This window comes from Curcuma longa, chromosome 3 (assembly GCF_044706935.1).
Source record: "Curcuma longa cultivar G26 ecotype Majalengka, Jawa Barat chromosome 3, ITB_CL_G26_1.1, whole genome shotgun sequence".
Taxonomy (NCBI): domain Eukaryota; kingdom Viridiplantae; phylum Streptophyta; class Magnoliopsida; order Zingiberales; family Zingiberaceae; genus Curcuma; species Curcuma longa.
In genome coordinates, this window is record NC_133863.1 from 14,801,296 (window position 1) to 14,828,033 (window position 26,738).

The 26,738-nt window shown below is 35.4% G+C and overlaps 2 protein-coding genes across 3 annotated transcripts; one reads left to right on the forward strand and one right to left on the reverse strand.

The window, feature by feature from the left end:
- Positions 1-435: 435 nt before the first annotated feature.
- Positions 436-16,289, forward strand: LOC141825541 (uncharacterized protein C630.12). 2 transcript variants are annotated; one of them, XM_074712921.1, is made up of 13 exons: positions 436-714; positions 1,951-1,995; positions 2,975-3,153; positions 4,563-4,695; positions 9,619-9,715; positions 12,227-12,280; positions 12,372-12,463; positions 12,653-12,687; positions 14,548-14,605; positions 14,682-14,756; positions 14,820-14,974; positions 15,055-15,303; positions 15,821-16,289. In XM_074712921.1, exons 1-13 carry the CDS (start codon positions 577-579, stop codon positions 16,056-16,058), a joined length of 1,548 nt encoding a protein of 515 aa, XP_074569022.1. In that variant the 5' UTR covers positions 436-576; the 3' UTR covers positions 16,059-16,289. The 2 variants fall into 2 exon arrangements, with proteins under 2 accessions (XP_074569022.1, XP_074569021.1); XM_074712920.1 differs by having other exon boundaries at positions 437-714; positions 12,363-12,463; positions 15,821-16,288.
- Positions 16,290-22,089: 5,800 nt separating this feature from the next.
- On the reverse strand, positions 22,090-25,997 carry LOC141824535 (uncharacterized). Its single transcript, XM_074711844.1, has 6 exons — positions 25,815-25,997; positions 23,573-23,693; positions 22,747-22,886; positions 22,594-22,656; positions 22,408-22,476; positions 22,090-22,308 (listed from the first exon to the last, which is right to left on the reverse strand). Exons 1-6 carry the CDS (start codon positions 25,995-25,997, stop codon positions 22,237-22,239), a joined length of 648 nt encoding a protein of 215 aa, XP_074567945.1. The 3' UTR covers positions 22,090-22,236.
- Positions 25,998-26,738: the final 741 nt, after the last annotated feature.

A 26,738-nucleotide genomic window follows, 5' to 3' on the forward strand; every position in this document is an offset into this window, starting at 1 on the left:
TTAGGAAGTATCAATTATAAATAATTTAAGATTATAAAATTTATAAATTAATATATTTTTATGTATTTTAATAAAAATAATAATAAATAAAATTTATATAATCGAATAAATAAATATTTTTTATTATTGGGATGAATATAAATATATTTTCTCGAGTCAAATATTACATTTATTTAGGAATGATTGGTTCATTTATAATTATAGTTATTTGTGTATATAATTATTTTGTTGATAGATTTATAAACCATCTTCAAATCAAATGATGACGGTATATTTATTAAAAAAATTAAAAATTTAAATTTAAATATAATGTTCCTCTATCTTTAAAATTAATCAGATAAATCTTGGAAAAAAGGGCATGTTTAGGTTTGACTCGGACAGATTCAAATCACCCCCTGCGGGGCATTGAATCCGCACCCGTTTCAGCGACTCTGATTCCTGAAGACGTCAGCTCACCGTAACCAACCGGCTCCCTCCATCCGATCCATCGGGCGAGCCTTGGCCCCCGGGCGGCCGGAGCTGCGCCTCGATCCACCTCTCGTCCTCCGCCATCGCTCCTTCGCCGGGGGTGACGCGATGCAGAGCCTTACGCGCTTGTCTGTCTTCCTCTGCTGCTTGTGGATCGTCACCCTCCTCTACGGCGAGATGGTCGCCTATTGGACCCCCAACTGGACCTGCTCCTGGCCTCATCTCCGTCCCTCTTCCCCCTCTTCGGTATGATTCTCGGTAGATCTCTCTTTGTTCCTACTGATTTCATCATTGATCGTTCGTTAGTAGAATATGCTTGTTGGGCGAGAAAATGAGCGCGCGATCGCGTGGGTTATTTGTTGAATTCTTAGATCTGCTTTTGATTTTGAATATTTATTGGGTAAGCCCTCCAGTTACGCTACTATTCTTCGATATTCTCTATCTGTTCAGTTTGCAGTTTTGGAACTCATTCAAGTGGTGTAGGTTTTAGCAACGAAGAGGAATGCGGAATTTTCACTTTACTACCAATCCCAGCTTATGCTGATTTGTGATATCTACTAGCATGCTAGAATCATATAGAATATCCTCTTAGGTAATGTAAAACAAACAAGGGAGACAACTGGCATGACTGTTAGGCTAGGAAACCACTGGAATTAACAAATAGCGATACGGTCATATTACAATCAGATAGTGGACCTTCTAAAAAAAATTGGAGCCAAGACTCTCTGTGGATTCAGGCCAAGGAAAGAAGAGGGAAAGGTTCTCCATCTGAAGTGCCTGAGGTTGTCTGCTAGTGTTTGGAGTAGTTTGAATGAAGTGCTTCCGGTGTGTTTTTGGTGTTCCCCTCTAAGCTGACGCAGTTTTATTATATACAGGGCGCCTCTTCAAGATGAGGTACTTGTAGTTTGTTCCAAGCTATTCCATTCAATCCTTCAATGGTTCCATCCACCTCAATTGGATCTTGCCATGTTATTCCCTTAAGACAAGCTGCTACAATTAGAATCAGAGAAAAGCATAAGTGGGTAGGATCTAGAAAAGTCCCTTTGATTGTGGCCTTCATGTCCTTTCTATAAGCCTCAGAGAGTGCAATTGTTGTTGCTTCATTCATTACGGGCATAAAAGCTTGCTACTCTATTCTTCCTTTAATCAGGCCTGTGTCAACCTTGCATCGGCTATTATGTTTTTACGATAATGTCATCATGAAGGATGCTACTCCTTGTAGTATTGTAATTATAGGCTATTGAAGGTAAAAGGAAAGAAGAAAGATACTGAAGTCATCACTGATATGTGAATATTTGGGGTCACTAGACAGTCATAAGTTAATAATTGAACACAATCATAACTTAATAGGTGAATGGTTCTCTTTGGTCATTGCTCTTTCCTTGTTCTTTCTATGCCTTGTATTAAGAATTCATCCATCTGATATTCTGTGTCTGCTTGACAATTGATTATGGATGATACACGTTTTTGTTCTCTTTGCAGAATGGTCATAATTTTGTTAAAGTTGCTGTCCTAGCAGACCCACAGGTAACTTGATATCTCATTTGAATTCTTCTCTCTGTTTGCATTAGTATTATTAAACTTTGCTAGTGATCTCCTTTGAATAGGATAGCCTAAATTGTGATGTTGGTTACTTAAGTTAGGTAAACACAATATCATTTTTATGCCCTTTTTTTTACTATTTTAGAAACTTGGGAGACTAGATGCTACTATTTGTCATTATTTGATCAGAAACTTCTAATTGTTAGTATATTCAAGATAGGAGGCTAATTGCACCAATATGCCCATTTTGTGACCACTAGAACTATGGAATTCTGCTGAAGTTAAGAAACTAGAAAGATTGATGTCATAACTAATAAAATTTTTGCATCTACGAAGTTACGAGAAAATCATTCATTTCACAAAGGGGCAAAGAACCCTTTATCACCAGAAGTTTCTATATCAGTATATTTATCATGTATTATCTAACTAAAGATGGAGATTTTTGAAAGATACTGAAGACCAAAATTTCAATTCTCAGCATTTGTAATCAGACTTTTAGAAGAAATAGCTTCTTTTCTAAAGTATATTCTGATTTTCTCTTGTATTTGATGGTTATTCTATTTTGCCATTTGCATCTTTGACTGCACATATTCACTTTACCTTAGTCTGTTAAATGGCCTACCTTGGCCAAGGTCTCCATACCACCTCCTGTCTCCCTATATTTGCAAACTGGTATACTAAACGATATACTGAGCCATACTGCTCAGTTTTGAGTGAGAAGACTAAACACCAAATATAACCTTGGAAAACCTGTATCAGACTTTTTTTGGAGCCATAGTGGATCATTTGGTCATCTGATACCATTCCATTTTAAGACTACTAGACATGGTTTCCATGATCTAGGTTATTACATCAAAAATTTTTGCTATGTTCTACATAACATCCTTTCAACTAAGTGTTTCCATCTTTCAAAAATCATTATGGTTCAACAAATGTTTTTATTCTAAGTTTCTCTGCATAACAGCTTGTGGACTGGACTTCTTATGGCCTTCCTCCAAAATCTCTTGCATTAGAAGCTGCTCAATTTTACACTGACTTGTACATGAGAAGATCTTTCCATTTGTCCATTTTGCCACTCAGACCAGATTTTATTATATTTCTTGGTGATCTGTTCGATGGTGGGTCTTCCTTGTCAAATGAAGAGTAAGACAAGAATACTTCAAAATTCGCTTTCATCCCCTTCATTTGAGGCAATTGTCTGCTTTTCATTGTAACGTTGAAATATTAGCTGCTCCTAAGTCCTAAATGCATTGCTTGGATACCTTTAGAAGAAATAATAAGAATTATGTTAGACAACTATTAAATTAAGCTTCTAATAAGCATATTATAGAGATAGGAGTCTATATTGTTTTAGTTGTTTAGTAGCATACTAAATTGATTCCAATATCTCTTCGTGGAACACTTTTGATTTTATAGAATGCAATCCCCGAACCAAAACATCATCTTAGTTTTCATTATAAAATAATGGGATGACTTTCAATACAACATCAGTGGTTGAGATTCGTGCCTTGTAACAATGACTTCTTCAATCTATGAATTTTTAATAGAAATATAGTCATAATGAACATTACAAAGTAATTCAATCACTTAATAAGTTTGTTCATGTATGATAAACTCGAAGGAAACTCAAGGATATATGGATGACAAAGGGTGGAAAAGATAGAGGGAGAGTAACCCAACTAATGCCCTTTATCGAGGAGAGTGAGCCATTTCCTGGAGGGACATTTTAGGATAAGATTTGGTGTAACTATATAAAAAGAAAATGTCTGACTATGTTTACAAGCCTTTGAATCTAAAATCTAAACAATTTGACCTAGAGGCGTGCCAATTCCAAGCACTTGACCCACAAGATAGTTTAGTACCTCCAAAATCTAAGGATGTTCAATGGAAAAAATAATAGCTATAGTTACTTAATCTAACATGAAGTTTTGATGTTCAATGGAAGTAACTGAGTTTTTATTATTTCAATACATTTATTTATGTATTTTCAATTTGCAATAAATTTAGCCCAATCTTGACTTTAGCTCATTATATTGTACTTTTTTGACAAGTAGATCAAAACATTTGTTTTTGACATTTTCAATCATTAGGGATAAAAAAATTTATATGAGCTAAAATATGCTATAAAATTAAGAACATGTATAACTTTATTAAAACTTAAAATTTGTGTTATCTTTGAAAAGCTCAAAAGCTCATGATAGATTTAGCAATTATCCCTAAACATTATCTTAAAACTAATTTTGAAATATAGAAATTCAACAAAATGAGGAAGCACCATAGTGAATTATTTCATAGAAAGACATTTTTATAGAAATTTAATATAAACATCTAATATTTTTGCAATTTGAAAAGGTCAAACATTTAATAAATTAATCAAGCATTAGAATTTAAAACTAAATATAGCACTATTAAAAACTAAATTTTCAAACATGATTTTAAAAAAATTACTGTAATTCAAAAAGATGTATGATCTACTTGTTTATATCTGTTCTAATCATTTTGATAGTTGGTTTGTTATTTATTTGTTTTGTTGATAGTCTTTGTTAAAACAGATGGAAAGAATCATTGAACCGTTTTGAACATATATTCAGTCTGAGTGAAAAAGATGGTTTCCAAATCCCAATTTATTACGTCCCTGGAAATCGTGATATTGGATTTGCAAGTTTCCATTCACAGAACCCAAAGGTAATGACCTTGTTACACCTGTTGTTTTATTTGCTGGAGTGACAAATAAATATGTTCCATGTTATCTTCTTTATGTTTGAATGTTGTCCTTGTCTAAGCTTTGTTGTTGGTTTCATATCATGTGCGCCTTAGATATGCCAATTCTGTTTGAAGTGTCCCACTGCATAATTGATTTCAATGAATCAACATAATCTAAGAATTCACTGCTTTATCTAATTCTCAAGATTTTAATATTTGGTTTCAGGTGGTAGATGATTGATCCACTGCGTAGTTTTACATAGGCAGTAGATGGAGGCTAGGCACTAGATGCCATAATAATATTAAAATAAAACAGGTTGAATTAGCACTGAAAATGACTAACATATTGATGCCAAAACACACACACATTGATTTGAATTTAGAATTTTAATTTGGTTGGCAATTATGTGTTTAAATACTGTCAGTGCATCTTTTAGTTTAGTAGGCTAGTGAATGGGTAACTTTTAGTTTGTTATGGGGTCTTTTAATTTAGTAAGGATATATTGGAATTATTGTCTTTTCCAATTAGTGATATTTATTTCTTAGTTTGTTTATAGTCAATTGAAGGGGAGCCTTGGTGCAATGGGAAAGTTGTTGTTGTGTGACCTAGAGGGAGTTCGAGTCATGGAAATTGCCTCTTGCAATGCAGGATAAGGTTGCGTACAATAGATGCTTCCCTAGGACCCTACATTGGTGGGAGCTTTGTGCACCGGCCTACCCTTTTTGTTTATGATCAATTCTCTAGAAGTGGTGTCTTGTCAATGTATTTGATTATGGTTCAGCTAACAAAATCCTCTTTGATTTTGTATGTGAGATCCCATGATTCATCGATTTCATCTAAATTTTTGTGGGATTCGCGTGTTCAAGTTTGGTGTTGCACTGATTTAGTATCAGGGCATTCTTCGTGCTACATCTTTAGTATAGGCTTTCTTGTATTACATTTACTTGGTATTAAAGCTGAATTCTTATTTCTGCTCAATATTTTCCATCCCTTATGCATCCACCTATCTATCATCTTTATGCCTTCACCTCATCCATTACTCATCACTGAATTCCTATTTTTTCTTTGATATCCACCATCCCATAAATCCCCTTTACTTGGCAACGCCTTATCAGCCACCCTTATTGTTTTCCAAATCAACCTGTCCCAATCAATTAGCATAACATTTTCCAGTGGGTTGCGTCCTTTGTTTACTGCTCCTTGTGCCTGTATGCCCATCTCTCCACTGCCTGTGACGTCCCTGCTACATTGCCTTATCAGCCAGTTTTCCAAATCAACCAATCCCAATCAATTAGCATCAACATTTTCCAGTGGGTTGCCTCCTTTCTTTACTGCTCCTTGTGCCTGTATGCCCATCTCTCCACTGCCTGTGACGTCCCTGCTACATTGCCTCTTCAGTGAAACCTCCTTCACCATTTGCTCTGACACCGAGACGGTGACCTCCTGTTTTGCACCTTCTGGGTACTCTATCGTAACCTCCTTTTGTTGCTGTCCCACCATCATTATCTGCAATAGTCAGGAGCGGTGCCTTCTCCATTTTCGTCACTAAAACTCATCTAATTTCCTACCAGTCCAATGACAGATTAGTGAAAAGTGAAGCTTCACCACCATCCTCTTTGTCTTCTATGGAAGCAGATGTTTCCTCTTCCAGATCTGCTAGTCATTGTTCTATGAATCTGTGTTATTGTTACAGCATTCTTTGACTCCTACAGACTGTGCGGCTGTCGAAAGACTGCAGATTGTGCCTTATTTTCTAGCAAGATCCAGTGAGTCCATGACCTCTCTCCCTCTTTCAAGCAGCAGAACAGAGAAGAAGACTCTCTGAGGTTCTGTTCATAAGAAAGAGGAACCTAATTCTCTTTTGGTCAATCTCTAGTGGCTCCTGCTTAGAGAAAAGTATAAACAGGTGGAAATGAGTAGGAGTTATTAATAGGTGAACCCACCACCTTAAATTTCCCTTATTTATTGGAAAAAGAAAGTAGAATCATTAAATGGTAGGTTCCACACTTTATTGAGATCTTTTGCAATACCTTGGATCTAATCCACATTTACAACAAAGAAGCTTACAAGAAAAAATTGGATCTGTTACGAGGTGTTTTTGTCCTAGCTAGTGCAAGGTGTATTGCAAGAGAATAAATTTCATTGCTTTCCCAATTGACCAAGACATTAGCTGTGGTAATTAAATATCTGATTAGGCTTGCATCATCTCATCACACATCTTCTCTTTCAAGATTGCTTTTATTTATCTAGTTGCTATTTTTTGGCATTTAATTAGCTTGTCTTGTAAATTTCTATTTATCATAATATATTATTCAATAAAATACAAAAAATATAATCATACCATTAGTTTTTTATTTAATTTGAATGTGATTTATAAAAAAATATCATCATAGACATAACTACTTCACTTGCATGTTAGTTTTTATCATTTCATTCACCATGCATTTGTCATTAGCTATGGTATTGCTTTTCTTTATAATGCTCGTTACTTGACGATATCTTAAGATCCACATGATGAAATAAAACACCATAATTACCTTAAGATACATGAGAGATGAGAGATATAAACCTAACTATACTCGTGCAAACAACAAGATTCAATTAATGCGATCTAAAATGAACCGCTCTAATTATTTTAATGGATATTATTCTTCATACACTTTTAAGTCAAAGAATAACATGCACACATTCATAATCACATTATTATGTGGATAAAGTAATCAAATTATATTTTCTAAAAATTAGTATCGGTACTAGGCATATTAAGGTTGATACTTTATTGTTTTGACGTACAACTAAAGGTCTAAGGGGTGACACCTTTAGTTTTGATGGGCAATACATTTCTAGATCGCATAAATAATATTAAAAATTATTAAGAGTAATATAACATAATCTTTGTTAAAGGAGCATAATTTTCCAAAAGTACACTCGTTAGCATATTGAAACAAGAATGCAAGACAATAATTTTAAATTATTAACTCAATCAAAACTTTTATTGGTAATATGGTCCTTCAAAGTTATTCATGATTTAAAACTGCATCCACCAAATTGAAAGGTTTATTGTGGAATTAAAATTTTCTGACTAATGATTATTATAAATTACCTAGTAGTATGATAAGGTTTTATCTTGCACTTATAAATTAAGATTATCTCATTTCATTTATGTTTGGAGCATTCATATGTTTTATATACAATTTATTTAGCCACATTATAAAGAAAATGGACTATTATGCTTGGTTATTTAACTTAACAACTTAAGGACTAATTTAATAATTTTTTTGGAGAAATTCAAACTTTTACCTTTGTATGCAGATTTTATGACAGATTATACTTCTGTTCATTCATCCTCAACATTTTCATATTCGTGCCTCGTGAGTGCCATGTAGACATGAACATTATCCTTGTCATATGGTAAATGAGATGATTTCTTATTCACTGGAAAACGTGACCAAAAGGATGGAGTGAAAATGTAGGAGAGATAAAGTGCACTCATTTCTTACTCATTGGAAGTTATGTTCAAAGGAAACAGATAAAGAAGAAACATTGTTAAATAAAGTTACTGAAGTAACTGTTCCTATGCCTAGAAATGATGATCTAAGAAAAGATGCCTATAACTCGCTTAGAGTCGAGTTTTCAATAGGGGAGAATGATGTAAAAAAAGAAAAAACACATTGATTCGAATTCTAAATTTTTATTTGGTTTGTGATTATTTTATTTTAGGTATCATGTAGTTTGGTATGTTTAAATATGATTAGAGTATCTTTTATATTTATTAGTAGTTTAATAAGTATTTTTTACTTTGGTAAGAGTATATCAGGATTGTTTTTATTTTTTCAATAAGTGGTATTTAATTCCTAGCATATTTAGCATTGAATTTATAAAATTGGTGATTTATTAATGTGTTTGATTGTTGTTCAATTAATGAAAATTCTCTTTGATATTGTCTGTGTAATTTATTTTTGAGATAGCTACTCCCATATTTCATCAATTTTGTCACTAATTTCCGTGAGATGTTAGGGATTGATTTGATACCATATCAATTTGGTATCAGAGCATTCTTATACTACATCAATTTAGTATCGGAGCATTATTGTGCTATACATGTATATATCTAAAAAAAGTATGTTAATCAATTAAAATAAAATTTACAATTGCAAGTAAATAAGGGGTGATTTGTAAGTAAACACAATAATAAATTATTATATTTTACACTGCAGCTTCCCAAAAAACGTATAACACAACAAAACATGCAAGTGTGTAACAACATATCCAATAAAATAAGTTATAAATGACCACATAGAAATCATGAATCCATAATGGCATGTTGCAAGAAAACAATAACAATATACAATTAAGTTCATTCATGCTATAATATCAAAATTCAGAAATATAGTTTAGATTATAATCAATCAATTAATCACAATAGGGAGTCTAGTCCTTTCTAGGAGGAGAAAAACTAAAAAAACTCATTAAATTCCTCATCATCACCCTTCATTACTTGTTTAATTATTCAAAGTGACCTGGTTTAACAAATGAACATGTTTTTCATTTAAACCCGCCTAGACTACTAAGTTTCCCTGCCTGGACCACCTAGCTACCCCACTTAGATTACCTAGCCCTCCTAGTCGGACAACTCGGGTCACTTTCTTGAAGGCCAGCCTAAGGGGGATTGCATAATGGGTAAGAGAAGCAATTCCCCTGGCCAAAGTGAGTAGCTGGCTGCTTTAGAACTATGCTAATTCTCTAGTTGGTAGATGTCTGAATGCATGATCCTGAATGCTGATCCTCTATTAGGTAAAAGTTTTACCTGGTTTACTAAATTTCTAGTTACATTGGATCACGTATGTTTCTTTCACTTTTTTCTTTTACATACTTGAATTTACTCTGTTTTCTCTTCTTTATAGGTAATCAGGCGTTATGAGGATCAGTTCGGTGAAAGGAACTATCAGTTTTCTGTTGGCAATGTTGACTTTATTGTTGTTGATGCACAAATTCTTGATGGTAGTATGTTATTCCTTAAAAATCCCTTCCATGTTTCAAGATGTTTAATTTTTTGTTGCTTTCTATTTTAGCTTGATATCTTATATTTCTTATTTATGCTTTTCAAAATCTTAGTTGATTATGGTTCAAGGAACTTGTGCCTTTCTTAGTATGAACTTTACTGTCATTTATATGAATCTTAACAAATGAAGTTCTTGGAATTGATATTTATTTACCTGATTTTTGGCTTAATAACACTTTTAAAAAATAAAGTAGAAGATGGAATATGAGTAAAAATAATGAGAGAGAGTTTCACACGGTGGCTTGTACTAAGCTGAATGTAAGCAGGAGCGACTTTCTAGAATCAAGTGATCACCAACTTTTGAAGAAACTGTAATAATATCCTCACTTTTTTGGATTGATTTGGTAACATATTTCAAATGATTCTATTTGGAGGAAGATTTTCCAAAACATTCTATTTAGGAGATATTGGTTTGTAGTAGATAGTTTCTATCATTTTAGAAACTAAAAGATATTTCAATTGTTTTAAAATAGATGATAGCTTTGATGTCTATATATGTTATAATTCCCTTGTAATGATTATGAAAAGAAAACCATTCTTCATAAACTAGTTTTATGTTATAAGAGCCTTGCTCCATGTTATCATCCACTTTTTCCCTTCACTTGAAGTAGCATGGTGATGATTTGGGAAGGCAATTCTGTAATCATCTAAGGATGTGTCTTCTATCATGTTCAAATGTTTTCCCTTTATAATGGTTTCACTATAGGATCATCATTATAGATCACAAACCACAAGTTTATGAGGCATCAGTGGAGGAGAAAATTGAGGAAACTAGTGCTCATGGTAAGCCTCTGGAGGTATTTAATTTCTGAGTGATGCCCAATTAGAGAAACTGTACAAGCTTTTAAGCCAGTCAGCAGGAAATAATTCAAACATAGCAGTCTGCTTTTTTTGCTTACAAAGTAACTGTACTTCATGGCTAAGAGAGTTCTTTTGATATTTGATTCTATGGCTTCCAATCATATGACAGGTAAGCCATCTCTGTTTACTCCTACACCCTTTGTCGTGGAAATTCTAGAGTTAAAATAGCAGATGAAAGTCATAGTTTTCCGATTCGACTGATTCTGATCCAGATTGGCCGACTTGGATTGGGAACAGAGATAACCAAAGCAATCCAGTCCTAGATTTGGGGCATATGAAAAAAAACCCACAAAAAGCCAAAACAAATGGTTTGATCTTTGATAAAATTCTAGTAGATGGGGACGAATCACAAGTGTGTATGAGGAGACAAAAAAAAGTAGATAATAGAGTTGATCCTTTAAATAGCATCCATGTTAATGATTCAGAACAATAACCAAATTAAGAATTTGGTTCAGATACCAATTGATGTAACATCAAATTGTAATATAACTATTTCACACAAAGAAAGAGAACTAAAAATTTCAAACAGATAAAAATAATTTTATTAATCAAACTTTAGAAAATATAGGAAAAAAACTTTGATAAACAATTACCAAAATCAATTACAAATTTAAAATTAAAATTTATTCCCTATTTGGATCACTTAAGTATTCAAATATACACTTTATTGAGTTAATGCCTTGTAGGTGTGCGTAATAGCGAATAAATAAAAATATAGGTACTAGATTTTAGCAAGATTAGGGAATATTGCGATAGATTTGAAAAAAAATAAAAGCCAAGGACAAAAGGCTGTTTATATTATATATATATATATAAACCACTTTTAATGGCAACAACTGATAATCTCACATACGCCCTGCATATTACACAGATATGAGGTAAATTGATAGCCTGCTACGTAGAAACAACTTTGAAAACCTTGTGTGCAAATATCTTATACAGAGAGGAGGAAACAAGGGAGAGAGTACGGAGATAGAAAGCAAAGGGGGGAAAGGGAAGAGATAAAAGGAAGAAAAAATGGATAGAAAAATATTTGGCTTAAAAAATGCCGGCCAAGCATCCCAATTAACTGGTCATGTGTTGTTGTCAACTTAAATTAACAGAGCAACAAATAAATGATCCACATGATATTTCATGTAGGCATTGGGAGCAAAACATATTCATGTGCCTATTTGAAGTAGGGACTAATTTGTGTATGGTTTATGGTAATAATCCTACCAATTTCAGGTAATATGAACTTTGCCAACTTGTCATTCCACAGTTCATTAAATTAAGAGTGATATAGACCGTGATAGAAATTTTTTGAAAGATTGTGTAAAATACTGAGGCAAATTGAAATGTGGATATTTTAAACAATACCTTTATTATTTCTGACTTTTTTGATGCATGCTTATTTAACAATAGAAGCCTGTTGAATGATGTTCATCATTTTGTTTCTTTCCATGGATTCAAACAGATTTTTCTAGATGATTCTTCTGATGAGTTGATTGATAATTCTGAATGGATGCTAATTGAATGTTACTTATCAACTTTTCCCTTTTAATGGATTCAAAACTATGGATTTCTTATTGGAAAATTTGGCAATGCAGAACTAGGAAAAGAAACATCCTTGTCATGGGATTTTGTGCGTAATATATCTAATGGTTTGTGAGTTTCCTAACCGAAGACTTTACATGCAGTTTGCTTAAATAGACCACCATTCATTAATTTATCCAAATTTCTTAGATGCCACAGTAAATCCAAAAGTTTTATTGACTCACATTCCTCTTCATCATCCTAATGAGACTTTGTGTGGTCCACACCGGTCTTCCCCTGTTATCAACCAGGTATCTTTGCTATTCTGTTTGGTTAGAACCTTCTCTTTAATGTGCATGATAGCAGCATATTTTTTTTATACATGAATCCAGAAATAAGTAAAGATTGCATTCCAGATGAGCACGTATTAAACTCTTATGTAGCCTTAAGGTAATTTGCTAGTATCAATACCTAATTATTGTATTTTTTTTATCCTTCAGAAAATTTCAGTCACTGGAACAGATTTTGGCAAATCGTAAGTCTACACTTCTCTACTGTTGATTCACTTAGTGAAATATCTTATCATTATTATTGAAGGTTTGTTTCTTTACCATATATGATGTGGTGGTTTCACATCACATAATTCGATGGGGGAGTATTTATTGTTAAAGATCCAGAAAACATTAATTTTTAAGTTTTCAGCTTTCTAAATATAAAGTTTAAGGGTCATCATGTTTCTTCATCTTATTGTTATCCTCTCATTGGCTCACCTGAGCAGTCCTTTTACTTTACCATGAATTTCTATATTCATATCACTGAATACAGTATATGTAATAACAGTTATGTTGTCCGTTATATTTATATGCAACATGAAAGCTACATGTTGTGGATGATTGACAATTCAATAGAGAAATGTGGTTAGATTACATTTAGTAGTTTCGAGTAAAATGCCTTTTTGTGGTACTGTTAGGCACCAATTATTATTGGTTAAATGTGTAACTTCGGTTATGTAACACATCAGTAACTTTGGTTTTAAACTATGAAATATGTAGTCTTCAATGTTGTAACGACAAACACTATTGTACATATTAAGTTTTCATCCTTAATCTTGGTGATCAGGCTTGAGTTTGAGGAATATCCTTTGTTCGCAGAAAGGTAATTGCACTGCTGCCTTAAACCTGTTGTCAGGATCATCCATATTATCCTCCATCCACTTATGTACGTAACTTCAACTTAACATTTTAGGAACAACTCATATTGGCTGTGCCAATTAACGTTGAACTGTTCTTGCTAGTACACAAACAGTAAGCTCCATGCGGTTATAGTGTGTGCTATCCTATTTGGATAGTTCAGGAAATCCTATGCTTGCTGAGAGAAGGGGACTGCTCTCCTAAATGAGTACTCATGTTTGAGTAGGGTTGGCCCATTCTACTTCTTGATATCATCATCAACAACAACTCTTAGATATCTCTCTCGAATCATTTGCTTCTTGACATGTTATTAGACCCAGATCTTTCCACGCTCTTTGGAACTAGGGAGTGTTTGAGAGTAGGCATGTACTTCTGTACTTCCATATGAGTAGCTCAGGACATTGTGGGACTCATTCTCAATTTTGAAGCGGGCTCGGGCTTTTTTTCCTTAACTGTAACAATGCAACATGGAGAAAAGAGGCTCGAGGATGAAGAATCTCATCTTTCTTTCTCATTATCCAAAACCAAAAACTACAGTATGGCAAACTCTGCATGGAACCAAATCATAGCCAGACATTTTTTGTTCCACAGGACTAGTAAAGACAGAGGCAGGAATCCAGGTAAAAAAAAAAATTGATACTATTCTTTAGTATTTTCTTTTCAGGGGAATAGCAATAAATTTGTCCTCGTTCTCTCTTGATAGTTTTATTTCTACCCTATTTTATAACTACCTCAATGATATAGGTCCAATTGGTTCTTTTACTCACTTTTATTTTATATCAGAATTTCTTGCAGTGACCTTATATCACTTTAAGAGACCTAAAGCGAATACTTGAATTTGTTTGTAGATCTGGAGAATCTGAGCAAATGCCATCAACTCTTATCTGAAAAATGGTCATTTTCAGTAGCTTTAATTTCTGTATGTCTCGTGGACCACTGGATGAACTTATTGTTAACGAAGATGCAGAGTTCTGGTTTATCCAGTGACTCAAATGAGATACTCTTGCTTACTAATATTTCTTTACTACAAGTGAATCACTCCTCTGAAACTAACCGAGAAGCTAAATTGACTAACTTCATCACCTACCTCCAACTTTGTTTATCATTGTTAAGCCATTTACTTCTTGTGAGGAATGAGTTTGTCAGTATTATAATATATAATGTAGCATGTTTTTTATTTACAAACTAATATACAATTATTCTAGGTATCACAACTATTTAAGTGAGGAAACTTCCTCCCGTCTACTTGGCCTTATCCGACCTGTAAGATATTATTCATCAAATTCGTATGTGTTCCATAAATCACAATCTGTCATTCATATTCTTTTACTTAAAACAGATACTTGTGCTATCTGGTCACGATCATGATCAATGTACCGTGATCCATTCTACACCTGTGGGCACTGTTAAGGAGGTATGGCTGCTTATTCTACTTGGTTACTGTTCAAGATATCATGTGACACTATGCGTTCTTCAGCACACTGTTGGAACTGTTGGTTGGCATCAAGGAAACCTATATCCATCATTCATGCTGCTGTCTGTAGTATCTTCATCATCAAATTCAATCAACTCAGAGGATGCAGTTTCTACGCAATTATGTTTTCTTCCTAAGCAAGCCCATATCTATTTTTGGTACTGCATTTTTGTTTCTTTTAATTCATTATTATCTAGTCTCATTGTTTACGAGTTGTCTAATTTGCACCTGCTGGCAGGTATCTGATGCAGTTTATTGCAACTCTTATTCTGATCATTACTTGGCCAGCAAATGGCTTTGGCCTTTCTGACAAATTCATGACCTATATCAGAGAAATAAAAACTAATCTCAGTACCACAACTAAAGAAAAAGATGAAGAGAACGGTGAATACGAAATGATCTGGGATGCAGAAGGGTCGATGCATCTAGTCAAGAAGGCTGCTGCAAAGGTTCCAGTTCAGAGGTCTGACTCAAGGTTTACAGGGAGGTCAGTGTACAAAAATTTGTCATGCAAAGTAGTGATACATCATTCTAGACGGTTGCTTGTTTCCACACTTTTTCTTCATTAGAATATTTTATTAGACTCACTGACTAGACAACAGCTTAGGCGAAGGTTTGATTTGCTGGATTATTGATCCAATCAATGTGTCATCTTCTTGGGCAGTATGCAGTTGATAAAGTAAACATGATGAACCTTAAAATTCAACGAAAAATAGGAACCAAATTGGGTCAAACTGTCACCCTGTGAAACTAATCACTGATCAGCCCTTCCAAGTCAATCCCAGTCATTTACAATTCCAATTTGAGATGTGTACCAAATTAAAATAGTAATGTTTGAATCTCAGGTTATAATTCACATGAATTCCAAATCGGCCAATTCAATTGGTCAATAAGGTTCTTCTGCGATCTGGTCTAGATAACTATAGTAGATAGGCTAGGATGGATTTCTCTGTTTTCGTTCTGATTAAACTGTATGATCTAACCATATTCTCTTTATATGACAGTGGTACAGTTATCTCCCGGCCGTCAGCAAAGAAGCAGTCGATGGAGGCCGAGGCATCTGTATCGGTGGACATGAGCACAGAATTGAAATTGGAAGATGCTTCCAAATCACGTCTCGGCAAATCCAAACTAAGGATAATCATTCAGCGGCTGTTTCGACTACGGCTTCTTGTGGTTGTTGCTGCAGTGAGTGGCCCTGTTTATATGATGCTACTGTTCAAAGATTGGATCGATAGATGACTGAGAGATCGAAAGGGCCAACTCCCCATCCATGTTACAATTGTGGATGCCACCATAGTTGTTTATGTTTTCAAATTTACTTTGCATATAGGACGGGGTATAATTGAGTGTTTTTGTGTCACATCCTTTTTGTTTCCTTTCTAATTGTTCTTGGAGCACATAGACATTCGATCATACGAGTAGTATGATATTTATTTTTGTTTAAACCATGTTTTTTTGTAATTAAAAACCAATGTTTTTGGAACATCCATAAAGTCAACCTTATTACCTAATTGACACTTGTGTTTTGTTCATCTCTAACTCGGAGTTTCATCGAACCTCTGGTTTGCTTCAACTTAATTTGCTAATTTCCACTTTGAGATTTTAAACTTAATTCACCAATAAAAACTCACCATTATATCTTTAAAATGTTATCTTTTTTTAGTGTATGCTTTCGGTTTGCTATATAATCCTTCTATGTTCTCTATTATATTATTTTTAAATTTAAATAAATTTTATGTTATTTTATAGTTGATAATTAATTTTTTTAATCTCTCTTTTTTCCTGATTAAATGTCTTTAAATAAAAAAAAACTAATTATGAGTAGGGAAAGATTAACTACACATACATAGATTTAAATAGGCAAAAAATGGTAATCTAAATCTGCAGTCAAAGGTAGAAGTTATCACTCAACGATCTCACACCTCACATGATCGATCAATCATATGTGAAAAGATAAATCAGGAAGTTAACATTTGGTCACTATGAAAGAAAGTATTATCTCGGACCCGGGTAAATAAATTTTGATCGGCGTCTACTTCAATAAATTTATTTCATTTAATAATCAACTTACTTATATTGGAGACCGAAAGATAACCCAATGACAACCTCTTCTTTAGTTAACATGGTATTCTTTGAGGCATCTCCTAGGTTACGGTAGATGCTTCATAAATTATTAATTTGGGGGTTTTAGGGGCCTTTTGGTCAATACAAAATGTAAAAGACGGCCCTGTAAATAAATGGAAACTCGGTGCTTTGAGAAATTTGTCTATATTACTAAAGATTAATTATTATAATAATTAAAATCCTTTTGAAACTTCAAATTCGCCCCAGACTCACCTTCTCCTTCCTCGCTCCGCGCTAGGTCTCCATCGCGTGACGGGAAGAGAGCCGCCGCCGCCGCCGCAGGTCTCCTACACGGTGGAGCAGCTCGTTGCGGCGATCCCTTACAACCCTGACATCCTTACCGAACTCGAGAACTATGTTAACGAACAGGTAATTTGACACCGAGAGCTACATTACTTGCGATCGCTATGTGTTTTAACAGAAGAAGTCAGCCTGTGAATGCTTCTACTACCATGACTTTTTTTGGAGCTTTGTCCTGGTTCATAACAGCTACATCAGGCCCGGCTTTAGGCATAGGCAGGTAAGGCCTATGCCTAGGGCCCAGGATTAAAAGGGGCTCAAAAAAATTTAAATTATTTAGGGATAATAAATAATAAATGGTTAAAATTCGATCAAATCTTGCTGCGTCCCGATACCGATATCCCCTTTATCTCCCCTCTCCTCGATTCGACGCGTTCTCCTTCTCCTCGTTCGACGAGTTCTCCTGTTCTCTCAACGCCGATCTCGCGACAGCCGTTCGACTCTTCATCTCCTGCCGTCTGCCGACGCGATCTCCCCTGAGGGTTTTCCTCGCCGACGCCGGCGAAACCTCTTCTTCGACGCGAGGGCCCCTGAGGCGCAAGACAGCACGGAGCACCTCCGTCCGGTCCGTTCGACGAGCCCTCTTCTAGAGTTCTAGTCTTCTTCGACGGTTTTCCTCGCCGACGCCGGCGAAACCTCGAGGCTCGCCGCTTGCCCCTCTGGCCGTCTTCCTCGCCGGCGAAACCGCGAGGCTCGCCGGCAAAACCGCGAGGCTCGCCGGCGAAACCGCGAGGCTCGCCGCCTCGCCCCTCTGGCCGTCTTCCTCGCCGGCGAAACTGCGAGGCTCGCCGGCCGTCGCTCGCCCTTCAGCCCTCTGGCCAGTGGCCCTCTTCTTCAATCTTCGACCGTCTTCCTCGCCGGCGAAACCGAGAGGGCCTCGCCCCTCTGGTCGAGTGGTCTGTGGTCGTCTTCTTCGGATTGCTGTTTACAGTTCGTCTGATTGCTGTTTACTCAAACAGTCAAGCCGATCCGGTAGTTTCTTTTACTTTTTTCAATATTATTGTTGTTGAGATTTAGCTTTTAGATAGTAATTTTTTGTGTTTGATCCAGCTGTTCTACGAGTCTTTTGACGAATCGTTCGAGGGCAGTGGATCGTTTGACGGACTACCAAGGTAAATTATTTCTGTTTATTTTTAATTGTTAGTAGATAGTTCATTATTAAAGTAAATATTTATTTCTGTTCTATTATTAATTGTTAGTAGATAGTTCATTATTAGAGTAAATAAATATTTATTTCTGTTCTATTATTAATTATTAGTAGATAGTTCATTATTAGAGTAAATAAATATTTATTTCTGTTCTATTATTAATTGTTAGTAGATAGTTCATTATTAGAATAAATATTTATCTTTCAATTTCTATTATTATTTAAATATAAATATGTCTACTAAAAAATATGATTCTGGACATACAAAACTTGAATATCTTTCAATGCTATCAATTGAAAAAAATTTATTATTAAAATTTGAATATGAAAATTTAATTAATAATTTTGCATTAAAAAAGCAAGAAAATTTAATTTTATATAAAAAATTTATTTTTAAAATTAAAATTTTAATTTATTTTAAAAAATTTTTAAACTCACCATTGTCGGTCTCAAGTCCGAATAAAAAAAGGTGAAAGAAAATTTTTTAAAATAATAACAATCATTTAAAAAAAAAATTCGCTTAGGGCCCTCCGTGAGCTTGAGCCGCCCCTGCTACATCGGAAGGTTTGGGGAGGAGAGGTATATATAGCAAGACCTTAATGAACCCTCCTTCAAGAAATAGTGCCAATTGAAATCCTGCGTGTTTTTATTTTATTTTAAATTACATTTGACATTTCCATAATGCATTTTATTTTTTGAGCTTGTTTTGCACATCAATTTCTCCGATTTCTTCTAATCTTTTGGATGCAAACCTTTGCCTTCTTTGAATTTATCAGGTGATGTGCTTCCATGCTTTATTTTTATCTTCTCTAATTTGTGTATTCATTTATGCAGTTTGATCCTACTCGATTGAGTATCGCAATTGTAGTTAGAATTTTGATCAAGGAATGTCTTGTATAGTGAAAGAAATTAAAGTTTATGAACTTAAAATTGATTAAAGTTCCTGTTGTTTCATGGAATGTTTATTATCTTTGCCCCCTCCTACAGCAGGCGCTTATGGCTATGCCAGCTCCAGATTTCAGCTTCTGCCTCTTCCTTATCCCTGAGCCAGAGGTATTTTTCCTACAGTCCCCAATTTGATATTTAGCTCTAGCTCAACAAGTGGAGCAAGAATATGTGTACTGTTGCATGACATACTATTATATATATTCTCTCTGAAGGAGTAATAATGTGAATAGCAAAGATGTGATATGCATGTTGTAGGATATTGAAGAATACTCTTGCTTTCTTGTATAGTTACAGCTGCTAATTAGCTAATTAATTTCCGAGGATATCCATGGGAACATAGGCTGTTATTCCATGATTCTCTTGATATATATATTTACATATGTGCATACCGTTTTGGTTGTCTGTTTTTAGGATATTTGATAAACTATTTTCCTTAGTTTTGCATTATAGGGGGAAAAATTCATCTTTTCCAATTTCCTCACATGGTATAGAGTTGGTATTGTGAATGACAATGGCTTGCTCCATTGTTTTCCTGGTTCTTCCTGTCAAAAAAGTTGCTTGTTGTTAGTGGTTATTTTTTATTATCACTGTATCTTTGCTATTCGGAATGCAATGCACTAGGAAAAATAAAATTTAGGCAAGGAAATGCCCAAGAAGTTTGTGAACAGACTCCGATTTATATTCCATTCAATTTTTTTATGGCCTGTTGTTGCTCTCTTTAGATTATTCTCTAAAACACTTCCAGTGAACTAAATTCTAAATATTGAGATTCTACTGCTCACTATTTTGATACTGCTTTTGTCAGTATACAATTACAACATGAATTCTTTGGACATAATCAAGATATCGATTGTTCTTTCTCACTATCTTTATATTGTATTGTTTCCTTATTGTATCATGAAAAATAATTATTCTGTATAAAACAAGGTCGGTTGGTCCGATCCATCTAAACAGGTCAATCGAGCCAATGAAGCCGAACAAGTACCAGGCAAGCCCGCGGCTAACTGATCCAGACAAGCTAAGAAGTTGAGCTAGTCAAGTTGATTGGCCTGATCAGGTCAATCAGTTTCAGTTGAGCAAATACTACCAAGTTAGTTCTTCATATATTTCTTATTTACTTTATTCATATAAAATAATTCTCTACAGAGTCAAGCGCCGTCTTTCCTTGTCTTCGTCTTCATCAAGCGCACCAGAACAATTTTCTACGATTCTGGCGCCGTCTTTCTTTCTCTTTGCCACAGTTAAGTGTGTGGCTATACAAAAAGCAAACACGTACGTGCCGTTTTGGATAATTCATCCTCGCATGACATTCCACCTCGCCTGGGATTGGAAAAATCAAAACGGATCATCAGCAAAGCAACGTGGATTACGCACTGCGTGCTTCTCTGGGGCTACGAACTCATCTGCGATCAAAATCTGTGAGCGAGGAAGGAGAATGCAAATTGTGCGGGAGGAGGCTTCGCAGTCGTTTCTGTCACCATCTCAGAACTTTGTCAGGGTTTCGTTCTACCGCACGCCTTCAGAGAAAGAGAAAGAGACAAAAAGCTCTTTGACTGGAGTCGAGGGCATGGCCAGGGGAGGAGAACCTGAAACAGCAGTGGCAATGCGATGAATTCAGCCATTTTGCCCAGTTTCAGTGGTATTTTCTGCATGGCCTCCGGTATGTGGAAGGAGGATACACTGCATTCTTCTCTTATAAAGAACCCATGCCATTTGCTAACTTGTGAAGTTGTGATATATTTTTCATGGAAGACAGTGGTAATGCAAGGAGGGATAGGGATAATAGTAATCCTTCGTCTTCTTCTCCAGCCTACTTTGGTGCGGAATCTTGTCTGTTGCTGATGCTTCTGGCAGTGTCGTTGTTGATACTTCCGCTGGTGCTTCCACCGTTGCCTCCGCCGCCATCCATGTTGTTGTTGCTGCCGGTGGGGCTCCTCGGCGTGCTTTTTATCTTGGCCTTTATGCCGTCGGTGGATGTTCCAAAGTTTACAACCTCTAACGACCCATAGTTGTGAATGTATACTCCAAGAGAGGAAGAGAAAATATGAAAGGTTTTGGATGTGTGAAGGGCTTTTATGTGTTCATTGTAGCAAAAAGAATTACAACTAAGATAATTATTATATAATAATCTACTACTTTCTTTGATCCAATCTTGGTCACTACAAAGGGGTCATCGAAATTCAATCCTTATCTACTTTAATAAATCTATTAGGTAATAATCAATTCAATCATGTTTTAGGAGCATTTGTTTAAATAAAATAAGATAAATATGGTGGTGATAATTAGTTTAGAAATGCTTTTTATGACTATGTTTAAAATAATATTAATTATTTTATATAATTAGTAATATTTAAAGGTTTCTATACCGATTTTATAAATAAATGTAATTGCTTTCAATGAACTACATTATAAAATAATATTCTAATTCATTTGTATATCTATGTTTAAAATAAAATCAATAATTCATACTTTCATAGATTGGGCTTTCTAAAAGATCTGCAAACATTGATGAAATTTTTAAGTATTAATAATTTAGATACAGATATTATCGTGACTGTTTTTTTTATGAAATATATTACAAAATAAACTTTAAACTTAATCTAGAACACCAAAAAATCTAACTAAAACACTCTACATATCTTGATCAGATAATTGATTAACATTTATAAATCTAAAAGCAAACAGCATTTGACAGAGATGAAAACTTATGCAGCATTTCTAAAGCAAGGGTAAAACTCCAAGAAATTCTAGCATTTTGCAAGAACCCTAACAGACAAATTAAGGTTGTTCCAGGTGTGCCAACATCCAAATCCAGTTTATGTATGTTACATAATTGCTACAGAAAGTAAGGGCACAGTACCCACCAGTTAGCAGAGGTGTTGCAGAAACTTCTGTTTTTCAATTGCAGATTGTTTTCAGTCTTTTTGCAGCCTGCGCGAATCCAATGATAACCTGCAACTCATCCAATTGCTGCAGGATACACAAGATGCAATTGGGTTTGCGCAGTTGTCAAACTTCGATAGATTTTCGACAAAGCGTGTTACAAGGCACAGACCAAGTCAGGGTTACCTGTGACATGAAATGCTTTTGGACTACATCAATTAGCTGCTCTTTAGAGGGGTTAGGACTGGCATCCACCTAGTGAAGGCCAAAACATGTGAATAAGATGATCGCGCAGAACCAAATGCTAACGAGAATGAAGTTATTCTCTGCAGATTCAGGTACGAATTAGCTATTCGTGGATTCGGAGCATACAAGATTGAAATGCCGCCAATATCGCCACAATGCTCTTGTTTCCAGCTTGCTCAGGTCAACTTTCTGACCAGTTATATAAAAACGATAGGTTCATTATAGAAAACCTGGAGAAACTTGTTCAGAATACATCTCAAGGAGATGGCCTAAGCTTACCATCTTACACCTGGATGACGAAACCGATCCCTTGGAATGTGAATCACAAGACTGAGACCTGCTTGGTAATTTGTAAGATGATCCTTTGTGGTGCCTGACCCTCGACTTGTGTGGCTTTTGAGTTTGTACATCATCAGACACTGAAATGAATGTTTCAAAGTTGTATAATGCATCCAATGGAGAAACACCCCAGTTAAAGAAGAAAAAGATGTTTTAACAGCACAGGCCACATTACGGAGAACATAAATATATTTAAAGGGCACACTCCTAGTGCAAGAGGCTCCTAACATTGCAGCATCTGCGGAGGGTCACTATAACTCCACTCCAATGTAAAGAAAGGAAACTTGGCGACAAATATGTTCCATGGGTAACTGCAGGACACAAACTAGTGCCTATAGGAAAGAAATGGAACATACGCTCCAGCAAACACAAATAACTTATCTAAATTGAAAGATTTTTCCCATCATCAAAGAATATAGAAACGAAGTAAAAGATGAATCGATAACCAACTAGGAATCCAATATAATCAAAGAAAAACGGTATATAAACACATAATGACCAGTCAAACAATCATAGTCTGAATATATTTCTGAGGAATCAAATCAAAACTACGTTTAACTAGAAAAATATGCAAGGCACCACATCATCTCTATCGTAGAAAAACAGTAAGTCAACCATTTCCTGCTAAAGGATAATACAAATTAAACAAACCAGCTATTTGTTTCAACATAAGCAATGATTGATCCACCTTACCATTTTAAACTAGTAGGAAACGAAATGAATCAATAATTCATAAAGAAGACAACAATGGCAAGCTTATCCATACCTGAACTATTCCACTGCATGTTGCCACATTCAATCTCACTATCTTCCTCATGGCCAGTTGGGTGTTCAATAACACAAAGGGCATTTCTTTGCAATTTCACCTCTATGCCGTTAGTTAGAACCTGAAATTTTACTAATTATTTGTCTAGTAATCTGAAAAAATTGCTTGAAGGTCTACAAATATTTGTTAAACCAGAACTGACAACGGATAGAATTAGGAATTATGAAATGCTCAAACACTGTTGCAAATCACAATACCAAAGTAATGATTACAGTACAACTAAACAAGAACCGACCTACGTAACAGCACCAGATACACAAACAAAAAGATATTAGAATTACCTAGTTCATGATTTATATTATTTCAGTAACATGCACAAGCTGCAAAGAGTGATGCTGTTAACAAGTTCAAATGCTGAATAGCATCAAAACAGATTCACCGAAAGATACAGATGAGCACATTCTTAGATAAAAGAAAGTGCATCTTCAACAAAGTTATTTGTTCAGTAATTTTTCCCACAGAGAACTGGACCTTGCAAAAGTATCAATTCAAGGGAGATGCAGTGATATAGATGTCGGAAAATTTGGTGGGAAACCCCAACATTTCAAATGAAGGGAAATAACCAAAAGTTTTTCACATTCTCTTAGTCCCCCGCATCACATGTTTGTAATTTCTTATTTGTTGGGGTTTTCAAGGGCATTAGATGTTGGATCTACCCAATTGGCCTTTGGTACCATATCACACACATGACGTGCCAGGTCCAGTTAGAATTCCATGCAACGCGGATGCAGATGCAAATGGTGTCTCTTCGATTTTGAATTACATGTTATGTTTTCCCTTTTGAATTTAAGGAATGCAGCCTTTCAATCGGGTGAAGAGTTAGAGGTGCTTGGTTCTGTAAGTTTGCAAAGCAGAGAATTATCTTCGCAGTGTGCTCTCATGCCTCCAACTTCTTCAAACCAATTCCTTTTTCAAGTTTTCACTGCTTGGAGTTACGATGGTTTCTCTACATGCTTCATAGCACTGTTGTGTTGGCAGCATAGGTGACACCAGTTGCATCCTTAAGGCACTAGAGTATTGGATATTCCCACACGAGGGCCAGAATTTCACATCAGGACAAAGCTTCTGCTTGCCTCCAACTAGACTTTCTTAACTTCTTATTTATGTTAGTCTGCAGGATTAGTATCTAAATATTTCGATTGGATATTTGTCAAATTCAATATTCGGTTCTGACAATAGAAAGCATAGTGAAAGTTATTGATCAGCTCGATTCTGAATTTAAAATACATGCAACCAGAAGCACAGTACTAGATTCAATATCCGCTAAAAATGTCTAATATAAATGACCAAGATGAAGTCAAGAATGTGTTTGTATTAACAGGGATCAAGCTTAGTTTTGTAAAGAGCTCACTCAAGTTGGTATAGTTGGAACTCAAGGAATGATTATAGCAAAAAACTAAATTTAAAATACAAAAAAATATGATACAAATCGATGACAGAGTACCAAACAAACGACATTCAAGAGGTGAGGAGTATAAAACAGTTTAAGATACCAAAATAAAAACTTAGGATCAGTGTATATTCATCTGAAAATTGAATGCTACCCACTACAAAAAATTGGGAATGAATGATGTTGGTTGACAAGAGAAATCTTTTTTGGTGTTCATCAACATGATTTTTCAAAAAACTCAGGTCCTCCTAGAAAACTCTAAATCTTTTAAAGAATAGGACTACCATCGACTCACAAGAACACTGAACCTTAATCAACAGTGGCAGAAGACAATTAACTATAAGGAACATTAACTTTTGGGAATATTACAATCTTTGCGCTGAGGTCTGATCTTTGAGCAAAATGCTGTTAGCAGATCTATTATGAAGACTAAAGAATCAGGAAGCAAATGAGTCAATAAATAATTCACCAAAGAAATCTTGCATGTAAAAAGAAAGATGCAAGGTTTATTCTCCAAATTAAACTTTTTAAGCAAGTTAAAACCTGATTTATCAACACTTCATTTAAAAATCTAATATCAAATTGATTAAGCCAATCATGCTTTCAATTGAAAAACAGAGAAAGAAACTGTCAAATCTAAAGAAATGCCAACAAACCATTTTGAAAGTCAGTAATCAAAACAGTAATGGTTTTCGACCGAAACCCTAAAAAAGCAGAATCAGCTCGAGAAGGCCACAAAGAAAAGGGAACAAACTTACTTTAGTCTAAGTCTAAGAAAGGAAGACAATTTACCAGCCAATGCCAGCCGCCGAGGCCGACGGCCTTCTTGACAATGCCATGCAGGCCGACGAGAACCGACTTGGTACGATTATTGCCGGTCACCACCACCTTAGTGTGCCTCGGTAGGATCGGCAACTCTTCCTCGCCGCCCTCTCCGCAGCCGGGGTGGCACCCGCCGTCCAATGCCCCAAGCATCGCCACCCGCTATCCTCGGCGAAAAGGGAAGAGGAAAGGCGCCGGAATCAGATCCCGGCAGCGAATTGGCACAGGAAATCTGACATTGCGGTGAAGAAAAACGGCGAGCTGGAGGAGATTTTGGAGAGTCGCGGAGTGGGCTGAAGCTTCTTATTTGTGATTGTGTGTGTGTGTGTGTTTCGGGCCACCAGCCACGGATCCCGACGACTGGACGAGGTCGAATGATATTCCAACGCGTGGCAGAAAGTCGTCGTGCCGGAGGCCGTGTGGGACCCACCCTCGCCTTGGATTCGACGATAGCGGTTACGGAGCCGATTTGTGGTTTTGTCGTCCTTAACGCTTTGTCCGTGTCACGTGCCCGACCGTGTCAGTCCACACTCACCGACGCCGACTTTTTTTTTTATGTATATTTTGTGAATTATCAAAGTCGCATATTTCACTGCGCTCACACAATGTTGACATTTTTAAAATACATTTGAAATAAAGATAAAATTAAAAGGTCACGATTTAAGTATTTTTGGGAAGAAATACAATTTTTTAAAAGTCAATGGTGAAATTGAAATTTCTAATACATTAGGCAGGATAAAATTTTAAGAGGCAAGAAAAAAAAATGTTTGAATGATTATTTTAAATTCAAGTATTACTTTCCTTGAATATCTTAATACTTAATTTTAATGTAAGTATTACTTTTGAATGTATAAATACTCTAACATGGTGTAACACTATGCCACTTTTGGCTAT